We start from the raw sequence: 12162 nt of genomic DNA, 5'->3' as shown, positions 1-12162 counted from the left end.
TTACCTTGTAATGGCATAAAGATGCTGAATTAAATTGCTTCAGATAAATAACAGTACTATTTCCAGTTCAAAAGAGATCTTATGTGCCTCTGACCACACAACGCTCATTTAAACAGACAGAGCATCTTTGCCATGACACGGATAAGACAGAGAATGACTAAATAATGATAAAGCAGCCATACATTTAGGCACATGGCTGCAAACCACCAACAAGCCCAAATACGCAACTGTATCCTGGAAATAAGCCCAAAAAACAAAATACAACAACCCGTGACTGCCTAAATCTATAAGTGACTTCTTATGGGGAAAAAACAAGCTCAAGGTTGCTTATAATAAGCGGACTTGGCAACTCTGATTCTGATATGCTGATTTGGTGCTCAAGAAACATTATCATCAATGTTGAAAACAATGATAAGCAGTTGTGCTGCTTTATTTTTTGTGGAAACTGATACATTTTTTGCACCATAAAAACTTTAGCTTTAATGAATCAAGCTACTTATTGTTAGTAGCTTAGTAGTGCATCTACATACATTCTCAAAAGGGTAGTTTTATAAATAAGTTAAATCATGGGAACTTATATTAACTTGGGAAGCAACAGTTTCAGAGTAGCTTTCTCAACACTGCTCATTGATCAAGTCCTCAAATCCCTTCAACTTTAACCTCCACCTCTCCAAGAGGAGAAAAAGAGATGGTGTGAAAGAACAGGCGTTTTTTCACATTTACCCAGAGGTTTACCTGCTGTTTTTCTGTAAAAAGGATGCCAGCTGTTTAGATCCACACACAAAGATACAATCAACACAAATAGTGGAGCAGTAACACGGTTTCCTGCCTCCCCACATGGCTCCAAGTGGAGGCAGCCTGCCGGAAAATCACCTGTTTAGATGACAAACACTGCAATCCTCTGCAATCCGCACATTCTCCATGTCTCCTTCCTGCTGCCCCCCAAGATACAGAGTCTTAATCTGTCCCGCTGTGCTGCTGAGTGTTTTATAATGGGCTTAAATATTATTGATCGAAATGGTAAACAATAACTGGACTATAAGACCTTCTCCATATATGCCAAAATATAAAAACAACAGTCTAGGTTCTTTGGCATATAGTATTTAACACAGTTTATTGTATTTACTTAACCTGCATACAGTTTCTTAATAAATTATTTCTTAAATAATCTTAATAAGATCATTGTTTGGATTATTTTTTAAGACGTACATATTCTCAAAATGAAAATTATAATGCTGTGATGTTACAATATGTTATGACCGATGACTGCTAAAAGTCCAACATTAAAATTTTTGTCTAAATAGATAAAAATAATAAAACACTTAAAACTAAAACCATGTATGTTAAGAGCTAAAAGTAATACATTTACATCATTATAAAGTACAGTATAAAAATGCATATTCATTTTGAGTTTGGATTTAACTGTTTTTTTAAGTTATTGTTTTTAAAATGTACTTTAAAGGGATAGTTCACCCCAAAATGAAAATTATCATATGATTTACTCACCCTCAAGCCATCCTAGGTGTATATGCCATTCTTCTTTTGGATTGAACACAATCTGAGTTATATTAAAAAATATCCTGGCTCTTCCAAGCTTTATAATGATAGTGAATGGTGCTACTGATTTTGAAGTCCAAAAGAGTGCATCCATCCATCATAAAAGTAATCCATTCGACATCCGAAAGGCCTTCTGAAGTGAAGTGATGGGTTTTTGTAAGAAAAACATCCATATTTAAAACTTTATAAACTAAAATAACTAGCATACGGCCTACGCATATTACGCTTATATTTCTCTTTAAAAATTCTAGTTTTAGACTTCTAATTCGTGACCGGTGTTTTGTTTTGCTCTATCCTCTGCGCTTCCGCGTTCGTCTGTGTGTCATTTGTCAGGTCAAAGATTACTCTTTTGCTGTAAGGTGTCGATTTATGTAGGCTGTCTGCCGGAAGCTACTTATTTTAGTTTAGAAAAATGTAAATATGAATATTTTTTCTTACAAAAACCCATCACTTAGCTTCAGAAGACCTTTATTAACCCCTGGAGCTATGTGGGTCCATCTTTTATAATATAATAACTCGGATTGTGTTCATCTGAAAGAATATAGTCATATACAGCTAGGATGGCTTGAGGATAAGTAAATCATGGGATAATTTTAATTTTTGGGTGAACTATCCCTTTAAGTGTGTGTTAGATGAGGTAATCAAAATAAAAAGAAAAAGAAAAAAGAAAGAATATGCACAATAAGAAATATCCAATATCAGCCACTACAGATTTTTTATTAAAATGAAAAAATAGACCTCAATTTTGTGCTTGTGAGCATATTTGGGACAGGGTGTACACCTCATCTTTAAGATACTTCCTCTGAAACAATGTTTGACTCTCTTTTCAAGTTAAGCTAGGAAATGAACTAAAGCAGATTCAGATGTCAGTGGATCACTAAAGATGATCCTATATGTATCAGCTCATATAATTCACTGGCCTTCTTATCATTCCAGGAGAACGTGTTTCATCTTCTCCGTCAAAGAGAGAGTGAAGGGGAGAGAAAGAGAGAGTGTTTGCCCTCAGATAGGGTGAGAGGATTATCTATGAATTCAATCCCTGCTTGATATTGCCATCCTTGTCCATCTCTCTCGTGTGCGCTTTCTCTCTGCATCTCACCCCTCTCAGAAATACATGTTTTTATTATCTGAAGATGTTAGCCCAAGATAAGATGCTCTCTACACCGGCACCTTTCCTGCAATCACAAAGCTATTCTCCTTTTCTGTTTAACAGAATAAGCACTCACATTGTCACTGGGTTACTCTGCAGGAAATCACAAGCAGTTTGAAATTGCACTAATGCACAACAATAAAATGGCTGAGGATATTAGTTGAAGCGTTGCTGAATAAATTGCAATTGTTTTTTTTAAGTAGCGTCTCCATGTTGCCTCTGCATACAGAAGAATCATTTGCAAATCTCTTGACAAATGCTAAAGATGAAAGGCTGAAATGTCCTGAAGTCTCAGAGAGCTTTTACCGCTCACAATAGCCACATGGTGAGGCATTGAGGAGCTAAAATCGTTGCCCTTAACATTTTGGGTCGCTGATATTATCAACTGGCACTTGACTTTTGCAGAAGGACAAAGAAACGCCGGCCACAAAGAGGCGATTTCTGTGATTAGTGATAAAAAAAGGGTGACTTTCAGTCCAGGGGACATAGTATCAATCTCAGCCAATTTTAGGCCACCAACATGAAATATGATTTCATAAGACAAATGCGGTGTCATTCTTAATGTGCTTAACCTTTACTGTCAATGAAAAAGTATTGATCGCTCCGTGGTATTTTCTCATCATTTGATTTCAGAGAGCCTGGTAATATATGATGGTGTGATAAGATGAAAGATGAATGGCAGCTGAATGCTCTCACTTTAACAAAGCTGAATGGCCCCTGCTGAGAGATGGGGGGTGCGGACAGAGGAGACAGGAAACAGGGATATAGGCTGAAATTTGTTAGAGATGGTTACTTCTCTAGTTCCTCCTGCTGCTTCTTTTCACCCCAAAATCAAAATTTTATCATCATTTAGTCACCCTTGTATCACTCCGAACCTTCATTTTCCATGAGATAGAAAGGAAATAGAATAGAACAGAACGTTCTGGTCGTGCTTTTACATTTAATTAAAGAAAGCTTCATAAGGACTCAAACGGATTAAACTCGAGAACCCAGTCAGTCCCATTCATTAACAAACTGATTCATTAAAAAAAGGTATGACTCAAAAGAACAAATCATTCGTTCACACTTCCCTCATGAACTCTTATGAACCTGACAAGAAGAGCTTGTAATATATCTTTTACAGTACCATTCAAAAGTTTGGGGTCAGTAAGGAATTAATACTTTTATTCAGCAAGGATGCATTGAATTGATCAAAAGTGACATTGTAATAAGAAAAATACGTTTTTTATTTCAAATAAATTATGTTCTTTTGAACTTTCTCTTTGCAAAAAAAGAAAAAAAAGAAAAAAAAATCTATAAAAAATAAAAATATTAGGCAGTTTTGCAACACTGATAATAAGAACCATATCAGCATATTAGAATGATTTCTGGATGATTATGTGGCGCTGAAGACTGAAATAATGGCTGCTGAAAATTCAGCTTTGCCATCACAGGTATTAATTACTTTGTAAAATATAATAAGATGGATATAATAAAATATAATTAGCCTTGGTGAGCATAAGAGTCTTTTGAATGGTAGTCTGTGTCCTTTTTGAAGCCTTAAAGCTTCAGCCTCCAGTCATTGTCAAAAGAGCAACCAATGTATTATTCCAAATTTTATGTTCAGGTTCCACAGAAAGTCATACAGGTTTGGAATGCTGTGAAGGTGAATAAATGATGACAGAATTTTAATTACAGGCTGAACTATCCCTTTAAAGCACAGTGGCATCAAAAATATCATCACCGTACACCTGTGAACTCTTGTTCTGACAGCATCTTTTGGGATTATACGCTTTGTGATTCATAGCAAAAGAAAACTCAGAACTTGTCAAAAAAGAATAGCAATTTGATTTCAGAAATAACCTGCTGTCTATATCACTGTTGACTGCCATTAGGATACACCGTTTTTTTACTCTTTCTGTCTGCTGTCACCGCGCCTGTTCTCCTCTGTCTGCTCGCAGCGCTGTTTCCATTACTGCCTCATTGTGATGAGTAATTGGGGACTCTGTGTGCAGTCCTGCATGAGCTCTTGATCTACTTAAAGAACCTAATAAGCCTGTATTCTGCAGCCCTGCAACCAAATAAGCACTGCATTCACCCGGCTTATTAGGAGGTTAGCTTGATTTATTCACCTGTGCATTTGTATGTGTGCTTGCATGTGTTATTAACACTGGCAAAGCACTACAATGAGCAGAAATCAACTACAGGGGTTAAAGATGAGAGTAAAATCTATATCTATCTATCTATCTATCTATCTATCTATCTATCTATCTATCTATCTATCTATCTATCTATCTATCTAACAGGAGCAGATAATATGGAATATTCACACTCATTACTTGGGAGTAACTAACTAAAGTAGAGGTGCTACTAATTTAACTAACTAGAAAAACTTAAATATGATTGTTTTTCAGTATTGTTGCCAGATGTTGGCACTTATGTTGGCAATCATGTTGAACAATGCAAAAACATTTATTAAATCTTTTTTTTTTTTCTCCAAAGTGACTTACAATTGAGGAGAAAAACATAATTTACCATAAAAGAGCCAAAATGTTAGCAATTAAGCTGTTATTTATATTAAAAAACATTATTTTTCCTTTTTTGCTGCTTTTTTTTAACAAAAACAGCTTTATTTGGGAAAAAAACTATGAAAACAGCATATGCTCTTTGTAAAATAAATAGTTATTTTCGCCCAAAAATGAAAATTCTGTAATTTACTCACCCTCATATTGTTCATCCATGGAACATCTTTATTTTTAATTCATTAAACACAAAACATGGATGTGCTCCATTTCAGTTCTTGTTTGACTTAAGTATTATTGGTTCTAATAGGTACAAATGTATCTAATTTAAAGCTGTCACCATATTTAAAGGCACAATATGTAAGATTTTTGGATTAAAATACCCCAAACCCACTAGAACAATGTTATATATATTTTTTTGATTTGTATACTTAAATTATCCCAAATGTTTCCAAGAATGTTTAAATCCATAGAAATAAGCAATTTTAACCAGGATACGCACAGTGTCTGTTCATCGCCTATCAATCACATCATACCTGTGTTACCCACGATTTCAAGTTTTATTTTGTAGAAACCATGGAAACACCACAGACACTTTAATATATTATGTGTTTTGTTATACAGGTGAGCAACTGATTAGATACATTCATCGACAGAAAACTAATCATGTTATATAGCTCAACACAGTAAGTCTTATTGTTTAAATCTTGTTTTCTTGATTTAAATCAAATTAAAGCAATAAGCCCCACGAAGCTGTGGTTTACAGTGAATTTATAACAGCTAAAGGGCATTGTTAGGCATGACTCAGAGCGTTATAAATTCACTGTAAACCACGGCTTCATGGGGCTTATTGCTTTTATAAAACGGTTACCACACAATACAACTATTAAAGCCAAAAATATGTATCAATGCAACTTTCATGAAGTAAAATCATTAAAAGGCTTCCTTCCGCTGGAAAAATAGTCCCTGACCATAAACAGCATCAGAAGTTACATTTATTACACCATTAGATGGCGGCAAAGATTGTCTTTATGAGCGAGTCAGTCGCAAAGACTTTTATATTGAAACTTGTGAAAAACGCGTAACAAGACACAAATGACGGCATGCTTTGACTAGCACTGTCAGTGTCAGCAAGGCATGGGGAAACCCAGTAAATGTTAAAAGGACAAGATCACAGCTGAAAATGCTAAATTTGAATGCAGGTAATACACTCGGTCACTCGATATCTCTCTCACAATACTCTTCTACATAATGCAGTAAGCTTCAATGAACAAAATCAATAGAGAACAAATATATGTTTACCATGTTGCCAAGAGTGGTTGCTAAGACATGCGCAGCAACATACACACTCAGTGGCGTAGCGATACTTATATAATGCGGTCAGCTGTATGTTTTCGGGAATTTTACAACGGCTTTGCGGTTTAATCAATCAGAATCAAGGGCCGGAACGATCTGTTTTATAAACCATGTTATACCATACCTAATAATGATCTAGCTTACTGCAGCGTGAAACAAGTGTCTCATAGTAGCCGCAGAGCGAACACACAGAGTATCATTATAACAACTTTCAACACACAAATGTTTCTAATATGATAAAACAGCGCTGTTTTACCCCACATACACATGACCGGAAGAAGCAGAAGTGGTTGCCTGCAGCATAATAAAAGATTCACTGCTCTCGAACCGCGTGTCACGCTTGTCTCTCATTAGCAATCGCTCCAGCGATTAAATCTTTATGAAGATTATGATTGAATATGATTTTTGTCCGAGTCCCGTCAGATTCTTTTCCACCGGCTGTAGATGTGAAGACGGCACCTCACATGATTCCATGAAATCAAGGCGTCATCAAGCTACGCCTTTGTTTTGAATAAGTGACCTCTAGTGGTGAAAAATTACATATTGTGCCTTTTAAGAATTGTTGTGGAAAAAGGCGTCTAATTGCAGAATGATATCAATTCCTACTATAATTAATTTGTCGAATAATTAGTTTTTCATTCTATGTTCTCTTGTTTAGCTCAACCCTCTGGCCAGTCAGGCAGCGGTTGCCGCGGCAGCAGCGATGGGTTCAATTGCTGGGTCACAGGTGTTTGGTAATGCTCTCTCCAGCCTGCAGGGGGTCACTGGACAACTCGTCACCAATGCACAAGGACAGGTAATCCACAAACAATTAGCACATTAAAAACATCATGCACACATGAAATGCACATGTAAGCTGAAGTCTGCCGCACGTTTATCATAGCACTCTAAGACGATGTAAACATGGAGAAGTGTTCTGAAGTAGTATGAACATGATTTTCTTTATTAGTGTAATGTTACTCAGATACCTAAATCCAGTCTTCAGTACTGACCTTCATGCCCTGTCTTTAGCCATGTTAGAGCGAGCCCGAGAGGGGCGTTGTGTTTAGATTGGACAGCAGTGTGGGAGTGCAGGGGATAAAATGCTGACCTTGTCATATTTACGGGGCCGGCTGCAGAATTGTTCCATCAGTATCCAGAGGCTTGAACGATGAGGCTTGTCAGACCAGGGCCCTATCTAATGAATCATCTTATCGCAGGTGCGCACCGCTCCCATATTAAAGGAAAGATTGTATAGCCAATGTGCCCTTTCACGCTACAAACAGCATTATTTACCTTAACCCTTGTCTCATTCCCCTCGTCGCATTGACACTTTCTCTTCTGTAATACAATGGAAAGCATTATTTGAGAAATCGCATGCTGGGGGCCTCTTTATGTAGCCGACCCACTCTTATTGAAGGCTTTATGGGTGCTTTTAACAGTTTTGGCTGTAAATGTAATCAAAAATATCTAATGACATTTTATATGTAAAAGGAACCATATGCACAGTGAGGATAGCACAATAAATCGGCTTATCAACTTTTAACAGTGAGGAGAAAATGGTCTCCATATCTTTTGTTGTTGACGTTAAAGGCAATGCGTCAAATCAAACTCATCTATAACCTAGTAGAATCTGGCCACATTAGGCAGATGGATGTCGATATATCTGTTTAGTACACACAAATATATTTAATAAACAAACGCTACCATTCAAAAGTTTGTGGGTAGTAAGATTTTTTTTTTTTTTTTTTTTTTAAAGAAATTAATACTTTTATTCAGCAAGGATGCATCACATTGATCAAAAGTGACAGATTTTTATTATAAAATGCATAACAGTTTCCACACAAAATATTAATCAGCACAACTGTTTACAACATTGAAAATAAGAAGAAATACTTCTTGGGGACCAAATCAGCATATTAGAATGAGGATCATGTGACACTGAAGACTGGAGTAATGATGCTGAAAATTAAGCTTTGCATCACAGGAATAAATTACATTTTAAAATATATTAAAATTGAAAATGGTTATTATAAATTGCAATAATTTTTCACAATATTACAGTTATTTTTACTGTATTTTTGATCAAATACATGCAGCCTTGGTGAGCATAAGAGACTTATATATATTTATATATACATAGAATTTAATTTTTATTATTAAAATGTTAAATATATACAGTATGTATGTATTCTTTTACTTTTTTAAATGATATGGTAACACTTTGCAATAAGAACTCATTTGTTAACATTACTTAATGTATTAACTAACATACAATAACAATGAGCAATACATTTGTTACAGTATTTATACATTTTTGTTAATGTTAGTTAATAAAAATCCAGCTGTTCATTGATTGTTCATGTTAGTTCACAGTGCATTAACTAATGTTAACAAATACAACATTTGGTTTTAATAATTTATTGGTAAATGTTTAAATTAACTTAACTAAGATTAATAAATGCTGTAGAAATATTATTAATTCTTAGTTCATGTTAACTAAAGTAGTTAACTAATGTTAACAAACAAAACCTTATTGTAAAGTGTTACCAATTATATTTCTTTTTTAGTGCATTTTTTTTTTGTCTTTCTATTTTGGTACCATGTTTGGTCACCACATGATGGTAAAAAAAAAAGGGTTAAGAACCACTGTGTTCAGGTATAACCTTTTGATGAATATTTTGAATATTAATGCACAGTTCTTGTCTGCATTAAAAAATATATATATTCTGTACTTGTTCAGTGTATGATAAACTGTCTCTCATGTGAGAACGCGCCAAGTGTGTGCATGTGTACGGTAGATGTTACCTAACGAACTGGTATGGTCTTGTCTATACTGAAAGTGCCTGCAGGGCTTGGCTGGACGTATTGGCATAGCGGTGCCGTTGATGGGATGCACTGTGTTTGTAGTGTCGTAGCGGCTGACACTGGCTGACATAATCAGGTCACTGAGACGGTCAAAGCCCAGGGCTACAGGCTCTGCTCTCGACCTTATTACTGAGGCACATTATTCAGTTTGAGCCTGCTAAAACACCCACCACCCTTTTGAGCCACGTCCACTGCCCTTCTTTTGCTTTTAACATTAAAATGATACTAATACAGGCCGCAGACGTGGCCAGGGGAGCAGCAGATGCTGCCATGGACCAAAAAAAAAGAAAGAAAAGAAAAAGGTTGGAGTAAAGGGATGAGACAATGTGTTGTTTTAGACTGAAGCACTCTTTGTTTGGTTAGGGTGTTGATTTTAGCTCTTAGGCGTTAATTTTGGCCTGATAGTAGATTGCTAAAATAACACAAATGTGGCCTTGTTGCTTTAAGCACAGTCTAAAAGTAGCAGAGTTTTCCCTCAGCTGCCACACAGCTGAATATTGCCTCGTTTGGGATGAGACGTTGCTACAATGTCTTAGAAAAGGATGTGGTTTGTGTTTGTGGAGGATTGAGAGTTAATGCTGAGACTTGAAGATGGAACTAAATTATGAATGTTACTGAATCTGAGAATTAACACATTTTCAAATAAACATGTTTATTACTTGAAAATAACTTAGTCTGACATGTTTAACTTTATTATTTATAATTTGGCATATAATAGGCTTTATGCAAAACATCACATGAAAATACATGAAAACAGGTCTCATTGCATCCGTAAGTTAATCAGCTAACCTAGTTTATCGTTGCCATTTTATTCAATTTGAATATCAAAATGTTAAAGGGTTAGTTCACCCAAAAATGACAATTATTCCCCATAAATCATAAACCGTCTCTCCAAACGAGCGGTTACACAAGTCCCGCCCATGACTAGTGATGGAATCTGCCCTATTACCTTAGCTCCACCCCTAAGGAGTCCGCCATGCACTGCATATATAGCAGTAGGTACTGTATATTACACTGCTTTCACTTTAATACACAGATCTAATATACACATGTGATTTCTTTCCCTGCTGTTTACGTTCACAGACATAACCGACTGTTTTTAATGCAAACTTTGTGCATTTTTGACATAACCTTGTGTGTATTTGATAGTTTAAGTGCAGTAAGGCATGTAAGAGAAATCAGTTTAATACTCATTGGGTGCACGGTCTGACATCCAGCTTTCTGCGCGCGTGCTTCGGATGTGTGCACTCAGAAAGCCATATATCAGACGCATGCAAATAATTATCTTTCATGATGACAAAGAACTGCAATGTCACATTAGCGTGACTGCGATAGAGACGATAATCAAAATCAAACAGATGTTTTGTTAGATTTCAGTAGAATATCTGCCTCTTCTGGAAAGCGCTGTGGGGAGCAGCAGCTCTTTTGAATTTAAAGATGCATGCACGAAAACAGCATGTCTTGACTTCCACTCAAAAATGGGCATTTATTTTGAGCTGAAAATTCACAGACATATCCTGGGGATATATGAGACTTATATTACATCTTTTAAAAAGGGGCTTAATAGGTTCTCTTTAAGTTTATAGTATAGTGGAGGGAAAAAAAATGCATTTATTTATTTATTTACTTATTTATTTGTTTGTATTTTTTCACTATTTCTCAATGGAGTCTTTGCCCGGATAAAATTAGAATGTTTCAAACCAAGGATGGATGAAACCAAGTTGAGAATTCAAAGGAGGGAGATGTTAAAAAGCCAAACAGTGTTAAAAGAGCTGGGAATTTTGCCCCTGCTATCAGTCAGGCCCAGAAGAGACTGCTAAAGTCACTGTGGTGAAAAACTTTGATCTTCCTACTCATTCGATCCTAAGCAAAAAAAAAGTGTTTCTTTTCCATTTAAAAGACGAATGGCTAGACTTGAGTGTGGATGGCAGAGGACCGTTTTTTGCAAATACTGCTTTAATGTCTGCTGATGTGATGTCCATTGTATATGCAGATTAGGGCTGCACGATGTATCACACAATAAAAATAACATTGAAATCACACTTAAACACAATTCTTAGTGCGATTATGAAATTGCAAAAGCTGTGATTGTTTTTTTTTATGTGCAGCTTGTCAATGAAGTATGGCTCCAAATGATAATCCATCTGAAGCACTGCGAGTTTGAATCGCATATAATGTCCATTTGAAAAAGCAACACATGTCAAACATCTTTCCAGACATGAGAAGCATTTAGTAACATCTTGTCACAAAGACAACATTTAATAACGTTTTTACTCCAAACTCACTTCATAACGACAGTTGAGCATCCTTCTGTGAGATGATGTGGCTTCTTACACAGAATAAGGCAGTCGTGGGTTTATTAGTCATGTTTAATCAATCAAAGCGTTTTTTAATCTTCTGTTTATTCAGCTACAGTATGATGCCAGTAGGGATTTTCTGGAACTACGTGTGTTATCTACTTCTGCGGCGTTATCTACTTCTACTTCACTCATATTTGGAGTTTCTGCGCAAGAGCGCCCTCTGGCTTTCAGATGGAGAAGCATTTACTACAGATCAAAGAACCGTACAGCTCTGGCAAGCTGCGCATAAAATAATCGCAGCCTTTGCCAAATCCCATGCAGTAAAAATTGCAATAAATCGCGATATATCGTGTAGACCTAATGCAGATTGATATCTAAAAGCTTTTTTAAAAATTTCTTCTTCTCATTAAAGGGTTAGTTCACCCAAAAATTAAAATTATGTCATTAATGA

At 35.9% G+C, this 12162-nt stretch overlaps 1 protein-coding gene across 6 annotated transcripts in view; it reads left to right on the top strand.

Annotated features, from left to right (window-relative positions):
* The window catches only part of pou6f2 (POU class 6 homeobox 2), a 157139-nt gene that overhangs the window by 120969 nt on the left and 24008 nt on the right, over positions 1-12162 (top strand). For all 6 annotated transcript variants that reach the window (XM_048174776.1, XM_048174779.1, XM_048174777.1 and 3 more), the window contains one exon: positions 7223-7360. In XM_048174776.1, the coding sequence (XP_048030733.1) occupies positions 7223-7360 (138 nt within the window). The remainder of the gene's footprint in view (positions 1-7222; positions 7361-12162) is intronic.

Source organism: Megalobrama amblycephala, linkage group LG22, assembly GCF_018812025.1.
Source record: "Megalobrama amblycephala isolate DHTTF-2021 linkage group LG22, ASM1881202v1, whole genome shotgun sequence".
NCBI classification, from domain to species: Eukaryota; Metazoa; Chordata; class Actinopteri; order Cypriniformes; family Xenocyprididae; genus Megalobrama; species Megalobrama amblycephala.
This window is presented reverse-complemented; position numbering and strand designations above follow the sequence as displayed.